The sequence below is a fragment of the Phoenix dactylifera genome, chromosome 2, assembly GCF_051530095.1.
Source record: "Phoenix dactylifera cultivar Ajwa chromosome 2, Ajwa_hap1_PhDact_Kaust_v1.1, whole genome shotgun sequence".
Taxonomy (NCBI): domain Eukaryota; kingdom Viridiplantae; phylum Streptophyta; class Magnoliopsida; order Arecales; family Arecaceae; genus Phoenix; species Phoenix dactylifera.
The window spans coordinates 14,525,296-14,543,813 of NC_143191.1; the positions used below are offsets into that span (position 1 = coordinate 14,525,296).

General features: G+C 35.1%; 1 protein-coding gene across 3 annotated transcripts; it reads right to left on the reverse strand.

Annotated features, from left to right (window-relative positions):
• Positions 1–1,358: 1,358 nt before the first annotated feature.
• LOC103707683 (Peptide chain release factor 1) lies at positions 1,359–17,169 on the reverse strand. Of its 3 annotated transcripts, XM_008792265.6 has the most exons (11): positions 16,971–17,168; positions 14,118–14,218; positions 7,378–7,479; positions 4,153–4,336; positions 3,975–4,023; positions 3,805–3,883; positions 3,487–3,561; positions 3,312–3,389; positions 2,262–2,420; positions 1,947–2,042; positions 1,359–1,876 (listed from the first exon to the last, which is right to left on the reverse strand). In XM_008792265.6, the coding sequence occupies exons 1-11, from the start codon at positions 17,131–17,133 to the stop codon at positions 1,688–1,690; spliced, it is 1,275 nt and encodes a 424-aa protein (XP_008790487.1). In that variant the 5' UTR covers positions 17,134–17,168; the 3' UTR covers positions 1,359–1,687. The 3 variants fall into 3 exon arrangements, with proteins under 3 accessions (XP_008790487.1, XP_088571566.1, XP_026660666.1); XM_026804865.3 differs by lacking the exon at positions 1,947–2,042 and having other exon boundaries at positions 1,588–1,876; positions 16,971–17,169; XM_088715440.2 differs by lacking the exons at positions 3,312–3,389; positions 3,487–3,561 and having other exon boundaries at positions 16,971–17,169.
• Positions 17,170–18,518: the final 1,349 nt, after the last annotated feature.

Consider the following 18,518-nt stretch of genomic DNA (forward strand, 5'->3'; position numbering starts at 1 on the left):
TTTGTTCAGAAAAATAAGGTAAATAGAAGTAATATTTAAAAAATTTTGTAATACACATATAAAGTACAATAATGCATCTCTTATAATTTAAAAATCTAATTGAATAATAATATCATAATAATATGATTAATAATATATTAGAATATAATATATCACAAATACTATATATAATATCAATATAAATTAATATATAATATTGGTATAATAATTTAACGGTATATTAATATACTATTTTTTCTTGCTAGACTAAAAAAAAAAATTCCAAATTTTAGCCCATCATTGCCTTGAGGTGATCTTGGATATTTGTCCTGAAGAATTTGTTTTCTTTTAATGGGCTAGACTGTGATTTGAGAAGTAGGGTAATTTAGGATTGCTACCACATAGGATCATCATGGAACAATTAAATGAGGCGTGGCAAGGCACCATCTAGTATCAAATGTTATATCTTGAAACATCCAAATACATGTTGCAAAAATTAAATCTCTAACAACATGCATTTGATTATTAGCCACACAACAATAATGGATTAATTGAAAGGTTAATTGCCAAACATAGTCTAGCATATTGTGGTTTTTGTTTTTGTTAATTGGAGGATATAAAAATAAAATTAACGTTAGGCATGCATGCATGCAATACACCTGGTAATTTATTCCTGTGTAGGCCGTGATTGGGTCGGGTCAGGTATCAAAAGCTACCCCAAACAGACTTGAACTTTGCAATAGGTTTGACTTTGATTACATACGCAATCCATTCAACATTAGGTACGGTCGGGTCTAGGTCATGTACCAAGTTCATAGGTTGGAATGACATTCCAATTAAAGACTAGCGTACAGTTGATTAAATCAATGTTGCAGAAGTTTGGATTACCGACCAACCATCCTGGACTCACCAACAAAAGCCAAATGGGTTTAATATCTGTTTAATAATAAATATTATTAGATTTATTACTCTGAAGGCTCAACCAGTCGAGAGATCAAGTTAGTAACCTTCCAAGTGATCTATACCTTTTTCATTAAAATTAGTGAAAAAGGGGAAAAAACTCATAGAATGAATGATTCCTGAAGCATTGCATAGAATCAATATGGAAGCAGATAACCTTGTAATCTGGTTAAAGCACAGTGTGAAAAGGTTTGACTAAGCTGTACTCGAGACTTCAAATCTTATGAACGCGAGGACGTGAAGTAGCGCTAGGCTGCTGTAAAATGAAATGTTTCACTAGTACCCAAAAAGAAAGCAATTCTTTACATTCCCATACGATGGATTGTCAAAACAGTTTGAACACTACTTAAAACTATCAGAGGACTTTAGCAGTGTTTTGACTCATTGTTATTTTAATGAAAAAAAATGTAAGATGGAGATTAAAGAGTTTTAAGATATCACTAATTCTGCAAGCTGCAGTTCTAAATACATGAAACGTACAATTATGGCCTCTAAATCAACAAAAGAACACCAGTTGGATTACATTTATTACATTACTTTTTCCCTATTGGATTGCTACTTTGAACTGACCAAAACAATCCTGAACTCCAGCCTGCCAATCTTGTACAATAAGCAATCTTGATAGCACCAACACCACAAGCAGCAAAATTGATAACTGTTAAGACCTAGATGTTTCATTTTAACTTCTAACGCTAAGCATCCCTAAATATGAGGCAATACAACAAACTACAAATTAATGTATAAATAGTCAAGTGCCAAATGATGCAATGGCATCCATCTCCTCTTGCAATAGAAGAGCATCAATGAAAACGTCTAGGCTCTCCCCTTCCAGGACATCCTCTATGGAATGGTGAGTGATCCCAACCCGATGATCCGTGACTCGCCCCTGGGGAAAATTGTATGTCCTGATTCGCTCAGACCTGTCACCACTTCCAATCTATTGAAGGCATTAGAAATCCTGTTGGCAAGTCAATAACAATGGAGAGAACTTAAGTACTACTGCCTACTTGCTCTGCTCGAAGTTTCGATCTGTTTGTTTGAAGTCTAGATCTCTCCATTTCATATAGCCTTGCACGTAGCACTTTAAGCGCCTTGGCTTTGTTCTAAAGTGATACGGGAAAAGAGTTACACTAGTCATTTCCAATTCATTCGGTTATGCAATGGATCTTTAGCAAGGAGCAATATTACAAGTTAGATTGAAAAAATTGCTTAAGAAATTGACATTAGTCTGTGTCTCGATACTACTTATTATCATGCCCGCATAGCATGCCAGCATATTGTGGACAAAATATGAAAAATATGCATGAGATGGCATCTCTTACCGAGTGTTGTGATCTTTCATCTTGTATCGCCGCTGTTATTCCCGTTGGAATGTGAGTTATCCTAACAGCACTGTTTGTGGTGTTTACAGACTGACCTCCACACCCACCAGATCTGTATGTATCAATTTTCAGGTCTTCATTACGCAACTGAATATCAACCTGCAGAGTGGTTGATGAAAAAGCAATTCATATCGTCATGTCATTCTGGTGAAACATACTAAAGCAAGAAAGATTCAAAATAACTTTAAAAAGGAAAGAAAAACAAAGTGGAAAAGGATAAATTAGTTTTAACAGTTACACAGGCTTAACAAAGAAAGGCCTAGAGATAATTTAGAACTCGTACATTAAAACATAATCTATTAGTGGCAGCTCATGGTTCTATCCTGAAAACTAAGCTGGATTGCACAGATTCTTTAAGTACAAAGGCATTGTCATGCAACAAAATAACAAAAGCAAGATGCATATTCATAGAATTTCACGGACAGCAGTAAAATACCTCTAGAAATCTAAACCTATCACCAGATACAACACTACACTGAACAGAAACTGCTTGATAATGTTCATGCCCATTTCCACCCATTCTCAAATAAATGAAGCAGCATCATCAATCTCAATACAAATTTTAGGAGTAGCCAATGCTTTACCAAGATCATATTGAACAAAAGCATACTATGATGAGAAACATTTGCTCCATTATAATATATAGTTCCCACCGTAAACCTGCAGCTAGGGCATCACGGTACCAGCTAGCGAGAACACATACACATACATAAAAGCTTCCAGGGAAAGTTTGAAGTGCTAGCAGTACTAGCACAGAAAGAAATTGACATTGTAAAAGGACATTTGCACACTGTGCACTTCTTATGCATTAGATGCATTTCTTCTTTGCAATGACCATTATGAAACATCTCATTAGTAACCTAATGATATTATTCAGAAAAAAAGAAGCTAAAATGGATATCAGAAGGCAGAAAAAATAATAGTTGATCCCATCATAGGATATTCATGCTACTCTCACATTCTAACAAGATCACATGCACTGATCTTCACCTCATCAGCCTGAGGAAGTATAGCAACAGATACAGCACTGGTATGCACACGTCCTGATTTCTCTGTCACTGGAACGCGCTGCCAAATATAAAATATGTTGAGATTCGTAGAAAGAAATGCGTTAGCTATACTCCACCAAGTTAAATAAGATTGAGAATAACAGTCTCCACCACACCTGAACTCTATGAATGCCCCTCTCAAATTTAAGTTTTCCATATGCACCAGTTCCTGATATTGTTCCACTGGCTTCCTGTAATATAAGTTATACTATATAACAGCACAAATTTTATTCATTTAAATTTCATATGGAAACAAACAAGGCTTTAAATTTTCCAAGGATCAATTTAGTTACCAACTTGTAGTTTCGTGCATACAATTCATATAGATCAATCTACGAAGGTGCATACAACATGTGCATGCACATATTTAGGCATGCATATACAGACATACATACATAAAGACTGTTACTCCAGAAGCAGAACATCATAAGTACCTTGTATCCTTTTAAATCAGACTCCATTATATGTAAGACATCAAATTTCCATCCCTTCTTCTGTGAGTATCGCTCATACCTGTTGTGGTATTTTTTTTTTTTTAAGATGCTTAAATTCAAGCACCACCTGCATTCTGTAAACAGCAAAATAACCAGGAAAAGAAGCGTACATTCTCAATATATCCATTGCAAACAAAGAAGCTTCTTCACCTCCAGTTCCTGCCCAAATTATAATCCATCTTAAATTTCAGTTGTAACTACCAAAGAAATTAGCCAATCAACAAGACGTGACAGCAGACAAAGCCATGCATATTCAGAATCATCCAAGCAACATTAAAGTCATGTCACCTGCTCTAACCTCCAAAACACAGTCCCTCTCATCAGCATCATCTTTTGGAAGCAAACTTTTAAGCAGCAGATGCCGCAATCTCTTCTCCTCCTCCACAGCTTCCACCAATTCATCTGCTGCCATCTCTTGCATGTCTTTATCTTCAAGAGAATCAGATATCAATGACCTCAGACCATCAATCTCCTGTAAATTAAAATGTCACACCCCATGTTTGGGAAAATTTGTGATGTTACTGACTTCTTAAGGTGCAAATCCACTCCAAATATTACATGAATTTTCAATAGTTGAGTCATTGGAACACAAAATTTCTCAATAAGAAAAAAAATATCATTACATGAATTGCTGATACACAATAGCTATTATTTTTAAAAATATTAACAGGGCAAAAAGAACTGCACAAATTACCAATTGAATCAAATCTATAAGTCATATGCTACAGGAGAGGAAGTTGCAATAAAGAACAGCCATAGGTAAACCTATTTGGCTTCATGACACAATGCCAAGAGATGGAAGCAGGAACATAACACATATGATATGTTATTTGCAGGTATACGGTTTTAATATATGAAACAAGGATAATGTTTAATTCTTAAAATAAGGTCTGGAGGGAAGTTTAGAGGGTACAACTTCAATATATATATATATATATATATATATACAGACACATAACATCAAAAGTTTTGCAGCTGGACAATCCAGAAAAAAGTTTTATATTAACAACATGGCCATTATATGTAACTTTTTCCTTCATCTTTTTTATATAACTATCTTATAAAGAGTCCCAATGGGACAAGAAGAAAGAGTTAGAAACTATCCATCTCCCCCCTAGAAAAGCTTTCAAGCCGGTAACCAATTTCATCTTCATCCATCCATCTCCTCTCCTGTACATACATATCTTTTCTTCTTAACAAATACATCCACCGTGTTTTCTATTTTACTCTCCTTCAAGAAACAGAAATGATGAATGAACCAAGAAAAAGTGACTGCATTCACCAATTATGCAAACAGCAGATAATATGTTTATTCAGACGGCATTACAGGCAACCATCTTCCTTTACGTGTGTGCCAACACCAGTCAATATAATGAAAATAGAATATAGAATACAATCTCAACAAAAAATATGGCCCTTCTCAAAGCTAAAGGTCAAGATACATGGTGCCAAGTTCAACAATCTTATTTTCGTTAACAAACAATAGGAACAAAGACAGACATATATAAGTGAAGACTGGTGGCTGAACAGTAAAGACGTTTCAAGAGTGTCATATGACCATTACATGCCTTGGTGACTTATGGGGAAAATATCTATGAAATGACAAATAAAGCCTGAAGCTCTGTACTATTCAAAACAACAAGAAATAAACCCTATGAATGTGAAAGATAAGATGATCGAGATAGAAGTGGTAAAAGTAGGGCTATGTAGGTTAGTATAAGGAACAATTATATGAAGTAGGTATATAAGTTGCATTGTTGAGGCTATGGTATGGTGTCATGCCCCAAAACATAAATCTTAGAATTAATCAGTGTAAAAGTAGCATTAAACTTGGATCATCCTCAAAGAAGGCATATATCTAACAGAGCATAACCTGGTGTGCACAAAACATTAATTTTAGTCAAAATAGAAAAACAAAACTTTAACATAATCTATTATACACGTCTTTTGAAATTACAAAGCAACACCATGCCAAAATACTATATTGCCAGAGTTGTTAAAAAAAAAAAATAGACCCAAGAGCAACTTTATAATGCTAAGTCCTCTTTCCCTTAAAAGCTCCACTACAGCCGGTACACAGCTCAACAGCAAACTCCAAACATGATTAAGGAATTTAAGTTTTCATTGGAAATAGATCACCTTTAAAACATGTCATATTATCATTGGAAAATTCAAGTGAAGGTTCACTACAACCATTTTATAATGAAATCTAAATCTAATTTTCTAAAAAGAATGAGAAACTAATAAAGGTTCAAACACATAAATAGATAAGCATTCAAATAGTTCCAATAGTATCATAAATCAAATGAAAGTTCAGGTGAAGATTCAATGAAACAATATGATAACAAATAACAATTTGATTCTCTGTTAAGGTATGAGATAATGTAAAAATGGCATAAGTCATTCTAAATTTCAGATAAGCTCAGGGTAGTTATATCCTCATTATTAATGTAGGTGAGGACACTCATTGCTAATGTAAGAGAAACCAAGATAATCTTTGCCCAATCTTCCCTTGTTCATTCTCCCAAAGGACCTACCCTCCTTTCCCATTTTCATCCCTAGCCTGCCCCTGCTGGCCTTTATCAATAGGCATAAACAGATGGTTAAGAAGGATCAGTTCCCTAGGTTGGTTTGACCATGAGGTCGGTTGGATGAGTTGGTTAGAGAAGTCAGTGCTCAGCAGGTAGGCTACCAACAGGACCACAAGAAAGAGTGTTTATTTATATGAATATGAACATCATTTAAAAATATATCCTTTAAAATATTACATGTAAATAAGAAATTACCCCAATTTGAGTTAAATGAAAATACTCAAAGATTCAAATTCAAAAGTCGACTCCTCAACTAAATATCCAATTTCTGATATTTAGGGTTGGATCAAAACAGCATCTTTTTTATACAAAGATAATTTAAAAGGACTCATAAATTATGTTAGATCCAAACATCACTAGAACTTAGTTCTGGTAAATGTCTAGTACACCAATCTCCAAGATTTCATCTAAAATAGTGCAAATCAACAGATACTGCATGAAGCCATCAACCGAATGGTTCATATTCTAGTGCTACACGCACATATATGATCAGATATAGCATGTCTAGCAAAACATCAGAGGAGGCCTTCATTAGAACAGGTCTTTTGAATGGATTGAAAGTTGAGATAAAGAAATAGTAGACCTAAGTAAACATCTAGAGAGAAGTGATTGAAAAAGAATTAAAATAGCTTGGGGAAATTTTTAAGGAAGACCTCAAACGAAATAATGAGTCAATGTGGGCAAGTAATAAGGCATGGGTTCATGCCTTGATGGATATGACCATAGTTTATATGACCATAGCTTGTAGTCTGAAACTTTGAGATTTGAAAGGAAAAATTCATATGACACCTAGGCAACAGTTCATAGGTCAATTAACAGGGTACGTTAGTAATGGTCAACCATGACCAAGACTACAATCATTTACATTTTGGTCGAGAATTTTTAAAAAATAATGTTAAACAAGGCAAAGTAATTAAATTACCTCCTTTTTGGTTCTCAACTCCTTGATCAGCTCCACAGAGCTCCCTAGTTTTCGTAGCTCCTTATTGGCCTTTGAAACTCTGTTGCTGAAACTGCTGGCTGTCTTCAATTAGCATCATAAACATGAAAAAACATGATAATTAGTCAGCTAATTTAATTAACAACGATGCAACATCATCATTATAGAAATTTAGGCAGCTCCGAGTATACAACTAGTTTGTAAGTCTTGAGGGACAAAGGTTGTATAACAATCAAGTGAAACTAGGCGATATATTAAATCTTAAAATACATGATATCTATGGTCAGAGAGTTTTGTTAGTGATTAGCTCAAGAAGGGAAAAAAATGGTAGCTCAATGAAAAAACAGGAGAAAGTTGGTAGATTGAATGAAATGAGTGGTATATCTTAAACAACAGAAGAATCTATATAGCCCGACAAGAACAAATTTTTGAAAAAAAAAATTCTTATTAAATTGCAATAATAATGGGAAAATGGACATATTCTCAAAATAGTTTGAAGTTTCTCTTTGTGCCACCTTTTTTTAATGAGTAGTTTGAAGGTTTTCAATAATTTAAAGAATAATTCGTACTAGTATATTTAGAAATGAGAATGTGATTATCGTGCAACTTGCTGACTCGTACATAAAAAAGATAAACAGTTTAACAATACTAAATTTTAATTGAAATAAGTATACAGAGCAAGCAAAGTTTGCATGCTGATAAGTTATTTTGTTCAAAAGAAATACAACAGTGATGTCCACTTGCTTGTCTCATTAAAAGTTCTTGAATGAATATTTTAAAACTGAGGTAAAGGAATGCAAAATCACATGCTCTGTACCATTACACCTATTGGATATGTTCGAATACCGGAGTTTGGATGTCCAACAGTTTTGTGTCATCCAAACTTGAAGAATCCAGCACCCTAAGAAATGATCTTTGAACAAATCCACAAAGGGCAATCCCCTAACATCTTGATTAAAATGCTGAAAGTTAATTGATCTTGGAGATGTCTTTCAGGACCATCCAAAAATCAATGCAAGACCTAAGCATGATTCATGTCATCCTCTTGTTACAGGTTGTTTAAGGAAAGCCCATATATGCACCTCTTGCTAAAGCATATTAACGAAAATTTATGCATAGATATCTCTCTGAAGCGCTCTACTCCGCTGTTCCATGTAAATCAGCCATAGAAACACTTTTGAGGGAAGAATTAACCATGTTACATGACTAATAGTCTGATTGACAGCTTTAAATCTCAGCTTTATCTCATTGAGGCCAAAATGCAAAACCTGATCATTGTATTCTACATTTTAGATTTCTCTCTGAAGCCCTCTACTCCTCTGTTCCATGTAAATCAGCCACAAACACACTTTTGTGGGAAGAATTAACCATCTTAGATGACTAATAGTCTAATTGACATCTTTAAAATCTCAGCCTTATCTAATTGAGGCCAAAATGTAAAGCCTGATCATAGTATTCCGCATCTTGATGCAGTGATGGAGGCTTGAATCAGCAGAGATATCTGATCCCTTAACCAAGAACATGGACGGGGATCATGGAGTTCTCATGGAATCAATCTCAGACGTTAGATTAAGGAGTCAATCTCAAACCTTGAAGCATGACTAGTCCAGATCATATCATTATTTTAGAATCAAAATAATTAAATTGCATGACCCATAAATTATGGCCATCAAGTTTCCTGACCTACAAATTACTTGGACCTGAAATTAAACTTAATTTTAAAAAAAAATAATTTGTTTATTCTGTCTTTAAAATATAGTATCTATATAGAATATGGGAAGGGTAAAGGGATAGTGTTGAGTAGTACTGTGATGTGAGTATTACTATCAAGAAGGAAAGTGGTTCAACTCCCCCCCAGGGCCCTCTTTTCCCTCTCCCTCCCAATTTCTCTTGTCGATCCCTCTCATTTTCTTTCATTCATAGATTTTGGCAGATATTATCCTCTTTTCTACTCTTCTAAACCTCAATTTTCTCACTGTCTTTTATCATGAGTTGATATTTGCTTGGACATTGGTTAGAATTAGTCACTTAATGTCCTCAGTAGCCTTCTAAACAAATTTAAAAATCTAAAGCCCTTCAAGTTGTTAAGAGTCATCAAGACACTTACTTCTCTGCCCTCTTCTCTTTTGTAGGTTAGGATGGCAACAAATTAGCCTGTTCCCTAAGCTCCCTCACCCATTAGGCCCATCTAAGCTATTGCATGCTATCCAGAGAGATCCTCCATCATGTCACCTTCAGGAAGAAAAACAAACATAGATGCATGCCCCCAAAACCTCTTCCCCTCCCTTACATACAATAAAGCATTCCACCCAAAGGTCGTCATAGATATCTTTCTAATGTGAAATGACAACAAAAGCCAAAATCTGCAAATAACATATATTTGTTTACTTAACACTTAGGTGGTGCTAACACTAAGTGAACTTGGAAGTCTCTTATGCCAACTATTGATGAGGAGTGTAGACAATATAATGTCCACATTCTTTGTCAGGTAGTTGGGACTCAAGATTGAACCCACACCTAGAATCATATCACTTTGACTCATGAAAGATGAACCAAGGATTATCTCACTTAAAAACCGGAGGTTCTATGTTCGCATCCTGAGTGGTGTATCCTCAACATTTTGACTTAGGTAATTATAATACAGATCGGACCCTTTCTTTCTCAAGAAGAAAAAAAGGCTCATGAAAGACAAGAAAACCAAGGTTGTAGAGGTATGGAATATGCAAATTTAGCTTGAAGATCAATTTTAATAAGACTTTGTCAAATGCAATGTGGTACCTATGGGTGCTCGTGGTGTTAACTTTGGCACTCTCAAAAAACATGAAAACATCTAATACAAATGAATTTACAGGCTACCCTTAATGTCTTTTTTTTGATGTTATAAAAGGGCATTGGTGATTAAAACTCATCATGCTTGGAGTACCATAACGACCCTAAAGTTGCTTCCAAAGTAATGCTTGCAACCTGAAAATCTAGAGCAGATACACTATTTAGCAAAGAGTGATGAAGTATTTCATGTTGAAAAATTAAATTTAGGACAAGAGTAGCAAGGGTGGATATTCTGCATCATGGTCTCTTCCATGGTCTGCCGTACCGGCCGGTACGTACCGGTCCGGCCTGGGACTGGTACCGGATCAGCGTGGAATCCGGTACCGGTGGTTTATTGTTGGAGAACCGGTTCGGAACCGGTTCGGACCGGTACGTGACCGGTACGGACCGGTCCGGGGCCGATTCGTACCGGTCTAGGCCGCCACCGGTATGCCGACCGGTACCGGTACGGCGGACCTTGGTCTCTTCAGTCGTGATGATAGGATCTAGGAATCTTGTCCAAAGATATTTAGATCTTCTTAGATTGTAACGTGACAGCCATCTCCATATGAAGTTTTCATAGTCTAAATAAAACATTAGCCTTATTTTGGCTTGTTCAAGAACTGAATATTGTAGACTAAACACGAGGATTTTGGTTGTTTTGCCTATTCTGTATAATATAAACCATTGCACCACACTAAAAATATACATGACAAAAAAAGTTTTATTTAGAAGGAGAATTTGGGAAAAAGAAACCTCAAGAAAGGTAGTGTGTGACTATCATCTAATCTATGAGTAGAAAGAGGTTTTGAAAAATTACTTTCCATCACTTGATTTCACATCCAAAGTTGTTGTTGGAACACCCTTCTAGTAATTAGTAAAGGTATGGTAGTCAGTTGGAGGGTGGCGGTAGGTCCCTCAAGAAAACATTGACTTGTCTACCAAAAAATTAAAAAAAAAACAAAAAAGTTGCACAAATTGAAACTTGATTTAGCTCATTCAATCATAAGCACATGTGGGTTGCATGACCCTAGCCACGTGGGACTAGGTGGACTAGAATTGTTCGAATTTCTGGTGGCCCACCCAAGCTCGAAGTGATTTAGATGAGCTTGGGCTTGGTTTTTGAGCTCGACGGGCCGAGCTAGGCCTAAAATTTGAGCCCGCCCTTTAAAGGCCCTAGGCCCAGCCTAGTGCAACTGATTAAGGAAAGGACTAGAGGAGTTGATGGTTATCGCCTCCTCGCCTCAACCCCTCACCAGGCTAGTGAGGCTACCACCAGTTCGAGCCTTTGAGGAGAAGTGATTCTTAGGTTCCTCGCCTTTTCCTCCTCTCGTCTCCCCACCAATCTAATGAGAAGAGTCCACCCCCTCGTCTCCTCTCATCTCGTCACCGCTCGCCACTAGTTCATCTTTCCCTCAATCCCACCACCAGGCCACCGCCCCGATTTGGAATCGTCCTCAAGTCTTCGCTCCTCATCTCGGTCTACCATACCAGCAAGCCATGAAGCCTAACTCTGGCACCAACCCCTTCTCCATTCCTCCACTCCCCACCACTCTCGTCAGCTGAACCCTCGGCGACAGCTTCTCGCTGTACGTTAGCTACAAGTTCTTCTTCCAAATCCTAATCTCCCAAAAGACCAAGGGCAGGCTGGTGCCCAAGTACACCAAAATGAATGAGATCCAGCACGCATCGCCTCACTTGTTGTGTGGCTGTGACATCCTCGGTGCTGCCAAGACTAGGTCCGAAAAACACTAGCTTTTATCATCCCAATACGACAGACAATATAAGCAATTGGGATTTCTTATTGACAATATTAAAGTTGGCAATTTGCGATGACATGTGATTTGGTTTTATGTCTGAAGTTTTGTATAAGGTTATAATGCATGACGATGACTAGACTGGTTGAAATGGAGAAGTAGAGATTTTGCTTGTGTAATTTCTTTAATGATATCAAGCTAATTAGCATGATTAACTTTGGTTGTATTCTGAATCCTTTAGCCATGTTTGGCTAGAAAAATTTTTAAGTGTTTCGAAAATTCTAGGAAACCTAAGGCCCAGCCAGAAAGCTTGAAACCCGATAAGTAGCAGGCTCAGACCTAGGAAATAGGCCTGAAGGCCAGGCTGGGTAGAGCACGGGTCTGACTAAATGACCTGGCACCTTGGGCTGAGCTCCACCGGAACCCGACCCAGCCCGACCTACCCGTTGAGCAAGTCTACAGGTGACCTACCAATGTCATCTATGTCCATCCTTGGCAACATATAAAATACCAAAAACAAAAAAACTAATTGGCCTGAATATCATATCAGAAGATAACATCTCCCGCATTTTATTAGTGGTAGCTCTTCTAGGTGAGTTGGGCCTAAGCATTCTTAAGCTTGGCTCAATTACAAAATAAGCTGCCCTTGCGCTAGGCCTGGTTGACTTGGGCTTGACACCTTTAATGGGTATTGTTGCTTCTCGGACTTCCTAGATCAAAATATCAGAGTCATTACAAAAGGGCATCCAAATCTAAGCAATCATGACCTATATCTTTGTTACAAGTGATCCAGAATAATTTTGATATTTAATGTAATCACACCATAGTCAAGTAGTGCACCTGTGTGATCTATGCCCCTAATTCAAAATTAAGTGGATATCAATTATGCTTTGCACATTGTGTCTTGATCAAATTGGATGGAGAGGGTGGCTTTCTTATAGCAGATGTACCTTTACAATGTACGTGGCAAGAAAGAAATAAATAAACATAATATAATGTTGGTAGAAAGAAATAAATAAAAATATAAGGGAGGCCAATTTGTTTTTGTTCCTTCCCCTTGTGTTAAACATATACAAAAACAAAATTAGTAATTAAGGGCATGTTTGGATTGTTTTTGTTTTACTATTTTTATTTCTCTACAAATAAAAAATTAACGAAAATAAAAAGAGAGGATCTTACTACTATAAATAAAGGCTTTGTAATGATTTTATTATTTATTAAGGGAAAGAAAACACCTAAACCATACTTTAGCCAATTTTCTAAATTTTCTTTCAAGAGATACGAGTTGAGCAAGTTGAAGGAATTTCTTTCTTCTCCCTAATCGGATTACTATGATATTAGAGCCTAGAATCCCTACTCTTTAAAGTCCTACCAGATATGCGAGCAATACAAGCAAATGGGAGAAAAGCTTTTGATACTCAAAATAGAACAAAGGATGAAGATGAGAATGGCTTCTACCTCGGTTAATGATGATGCGACGTCATGTTTTAGTTAATTGAAAGAAAAAATTGTACAATTCATAGAGCTTGTGGCTCAATTGATGCCTTCAGCTTCAATACGTCCAACTCTTGTCAAAAACCTATGTCCACATTTGAGTATGACAAAAAGTTTATTCTATTAATGCCCGAAAAAATGGACATTTCACAACAGGGGATGAATACAAATCAAAAAGCAAAAAAGGATGGTTTCCCCTATTTATAACGAGGACAAGTTTTCATTTCACAATGGTAAGGTTGTTTTGTCGTGACCTACTTGTCATAGGTTCGAAATATAGAAACAATCTCTTCACATGCACGGGTAACGCTACATACATTTGACCCTCCCCAAATCCTGCAATGACGGGAACCTTGTACATTGGAACACCCTTCTTTTATTTCTCTACAAATTATTGAGATGCCACATGGATATTGATGTAGCATTTGTAGGAAAAAATTCTGTCAGTTGTTTTTATTTCCATTCTTTTTGGAAAGCATAAGATCTATGCTTCAAGAAACTCTAAAGATTTTAGAAACACTTTGAATAAATACATCATACATATTGTTTAGTCTAGTCAATTTGTCTTCTATGATATTTGAAATAAAAATGAAAAACAAGATCAATACCAAATAGGCCCTAATTTTTTGACAAACATACAAATTTTGAAAACATTTTCATTACCCGGTTGATTTGATTGTGAAGGAAGGCACTTCTTTGCTCGATTGTTACCATTCTTTGTTCCATGATTTTGAGAAGGTCGGCAGAAAGTTGTGGATACAATTCTAGCAAATCAAAGAAACATCAAGAATAGTCAGCACCAATGGAATCAAGAGCTTTCAAAAAGATGCTTAAGAAATAATCATTCCCTATGATGGACCTCATCAATGTATTTTGACCATGTTTTGTGCTTTAGACATATGAACACATACAAAAACATCATGCTAAACATTGGATGAAGATGGTTCTATCAAATCCTCAAGGGAAAGATTAGTATGGGAGGGGAGTGATTCACATGTTGCCTTATAAAATCATAAATCAATACATAAATTATATTATAAAAATGAGCACCAGCTTCATTTTCTGTCTAATTCCAACCCTCTCCATATGTTTAAGTGAATTTATTTGGTTATTTCCATGTTCAAGTGGTTCTTGATATGACGCATATAATGTTGATACTGGTACCAATACTCATTCTTTTTATGGCATTTAAAAAATAAGCAACAATAGATGTGAAACATAACTCAAGTTTAGGCGCACCCCCCCCCCCCCCCCCGGGTTTACAACCCAATCATTTATTGGGCTTAGATTTAAATTTTCTTTCACTTTCAATCAATTATTTCGCTATCATTAATAATTATAAATTCAAATAATTAATTGGAATAGTTACTAAAATGCAATATAACTACCTTTAAAAATAGCTTTAAGTTATCTTCTATTTCATATTATTTTATATTTAATCTAATTTTATAACTTTTAATTAATTATATCAAAATTTAATTTAAAATGACAAGCCCATACCAGTTCGTTTGTGTCAGGCGATGCAGTATGCACCAACTATGATCAGTTTTAACATCCTCTACCCTGTCTTGGTATTAGGATGCTATTGAAATGGTGCGATACCATCAAATTGGCAATTTTTAAATCCTTGCTCTTAACCAAGCAAATTTCATATCCCAAAATTTTTGGATGTATCTCATACATTTTCTCTCTCTCAACTACCCTCCTTTATGTCACCTCCGCCCCTACACTAGCTCCTATCCCTATCTATCCATCCACAACCACCAATCTCCTCCTCCCCCATTCTCCCTCTCTCTCTTTCTCACATCACTCTCTTTCTCCCCTAGCTGCCATCTAGCTCTCTCCCATATCCTCTCTCTGCCATTGCCCTTCATTTCTTCCCCTCCTTCCCCATCCTACCACTCCCCTCAGTATTCATGTTTAATTAGCTTATATAATTTATCTTATCTATTTTCCTTCTTATTTTATTTTATGTTTTATATTTTTGTATTTTATATTTTTTATCTTTAAATTTCTTGTTTTGCATGCTTATATTTTTATTTTAATATCCATTTTTGTATACCATTTTGTTATATTACAATTCAATTTTATGCCATTTTAATTTCTTATGTTTATTTCATTTATGTTTTAAAAAAATCATATTTCTATTTTATTAGTTGAATTTTCTGTCTTAATTATGTACTTTTAATTTCTACTTCTTAATATGCTTTTAACTTATTTTACTCTTAAACTTGTTTTTTCTAATTTTTCTCATTTGATCTTTTTATTAGCTTTTCTTGTCTATTTTATTTCTCTTTACTGTAGTAATTTCTTTTATATGAATTTTTATGAATTCAATTTATTTCTTTATTTTATTTTATTATAATTTATATTTATAATATTTATTGTATTCACTATTTGCTTAAACGCATGTTGCATATGTCAATTTGCTAGTAAGGCTAGAGAATAAGAGAATCGTTAATTTATCATTTTAAATTCAGCAAGTTCACATGCATTCTGTGGGATTTAAGGTATATGCAATAAAGAAATTCACATGTGAAACAGTCACTGTAGATGTCCAAGTCCTTTAAATAAGTCTACTAATCTTTTTCCTATTATTGTTAATTTTTCCTTATGCAGTACTTCAAAATATGAATGAGTAAGATCACATGAAAACTGTATAAAGAAGGTACATTGAACCATTTAAAAAATTATTCAGTTTTGTCAGCATCCTCACTTCCATAGTCTTTCAATAAATTGACAATTAACCAAGCTTAACTAAAGAAACTAAGCATAGTTTCTTCATTGGAGACATATTTTATGATTGACTACATTGTATAAAGGTGTATCTTAAGCTAATTTACTTCAAGCAAGTTATGCTCAATTGAATCAGCTTGTTAGTTATCTAAAAAAGAAGTAAAGATCATTGATAGGTCAATAAGAAGAAGGAGAATATTACAAGATCCTGCAGCGACAACCTTTAAGGTGATGAGGAGTTCAAACAGATAATCAAATTTTGAGTTAGGTATTCGATTTATAACTTAACAATATAGAAGACCAGCAATTTGCATTTATCCAGCAGAGGATACAGAATATTTCTTCAATTAATTACAGAATACCGTAAATTAACATCTGAACAAGATGTAACTCGAGAATTCTAGGTTCAACCAAATTATCTAATTTCTTGTTTTGAGACATAGTCAAAATCATCAAAACAATAGTACGTGAAAGACGATTACTGCCAGGAAACGAAATTGAGCCCTAGCAACAACCATAAGAAGCTTAAAAGAAGATACATTAGATTGTGATAAGTTCCAATTAAATGTAATCTCCTAACGTCCCAAATTTCTCCATTATCACTAAAATTGCTTAGAAAATTCAACAGAGAGCACAGGACGACTCTCTTAAAGACAACCAGCATGCTCAAAATCTTCAAAAGCACTGAAATTTCATACGTTTCCGAGCATTGGTTAGAAATAAGAAAGAAATTTCTTCCAAGATATATTAGAATAACCAAAGAGAGGAGAGTAAACGTACCAGTGGAGTAGGCGCGAAGAGCCGAAAGAGATGGTTTTAAGATTGGAGATGGAAAGACCTGCCTGCGAGGAATTGGAATCCGAGAAGATGCAAAGGAGAGAGATCCGGAACGATAGAGGTCGCGAAGCAGGCGTCGCTCCCATCGGAACCCTAGAAATTTCATCTCGACCGCCCGGAGGTAGAGAAACGGACGCCGTATCGGCCATTTTATGGCTCGGCAAGAGTTTGGCTGCGTCCAGCGTTCGGCCCCCGTCGAACCGGACCCAACCGCTCCGGCGCCCGGTTCAAGGGTCCACGTTCGAAGATCCGTTTGCCCGGGGTAAGTAAAAACGTAAAAAAAGAAAACCTTCTAAAATTCAAATTTACTTGAATATTTTTTAAAAAAATTATATTTATTTTTGTATTTTTATAAAATATTATTTTTACATAAATACTTCTAATATAACGGTTCTTCTAGCACTGTTAATAAAAATCATATTTATTTTAATTAAAAATAAAATAAAATTTAAAGATTACTTTTTTGTCTTCCATCGCGATCGTCTTATAAATATTTTTTTTTACGTCTATTCATTAAAAATATTTTAGTCATTTTAATTTGAAATCATTAATTTTTTAACGGTGTTAGATATTATAGGTACATATGCAAAAATAAGGATGAAAACATAAAATAATAAAGCAAGTGTTTTACGAAAGTATATATATAATTATTAATTTTGGAAGAATATTCATACAAAATTTGATATTTAGTAGAATATTTATAAAAAAGTTATCATTTAATCACGGCTATCTCTATCATGAAGCACTACAATTGGATTAGATGGATCTATATCATGTATTTGCATCTTCACCAGAAAGGGTCTGATTTTATTTTTTGTGACTTATTTGCTAGTAGTGGTTTGTTGGGCTAGAAAAATTAAACATTTGTGGTCCGAGCTACATATGATCAAAGAAAGTGGGAGTGGAGGAGAGAATGTTAAGCCTGATATACGTCGTTGATTATTTTCTATTGGCTTCAATTTTAAGTATCAATTATTATTTAAAGCAGTGAAATTGATGAGATGACACAGAATTGCCACAACCCAAAAAGACTTTGGAACAATATATATATATATATATATATCAAACTAAAGAAGCAGTACAATGTGCTGGTTTTTCTGTTTGTCAGCCAACTATGGCAGTTGATTGGGCAAGATCAGATCAAGGGGATCATCAAATCACTATTCAGAGCAACACTTAGGATAGAGAGTCTTAAGTACGTAGCACGAGGAATAATCAAAAGTTTTTTATAGATGCAGCATAAAAATAAGATTAATCTCCATTGATATGGTGTCGATATACTAGTTAATAATTCTTACTGATAGAGTGTCAATATACTAGTGAATAATCTTCGCTGGAAAGATATCGATACATAGCCTACCCGCGAGTCCAAATCTATTTCGAGGCAAAAATCGTTTTCTCTAAGCATATTCAGTGTTCCAAATCGTAAAATAAAATCATACGATATTGAAATCAATTAGACATAATCTATATCGAAATCAATATATTCAA

Bases quoted from the DNA above. Each gene is read 5' to 3' on its own strand.
- LOC103707683 (XM_008792265.6), bottom strand. From the start codon at position 17,133: ATGAAATTTCTAGGGTTCCGATGGGAGCGACGCCTGCTTCGCGACCTC. The intron at 14,219-16,970 runs GTACGTTTACTC...TTGATTTGCTAG, and splicing joins TCTTCGCGCCTACTCCACTG to AATTGTATCCACAACTTTCT. The intron at 7,480-14,117 runs GTAATGAAAATG...TGCTAATTGAAG, and splicing joins TTCACAATCAAATCAACCGG to ACAGCCAGCAGTTTCAGCAA.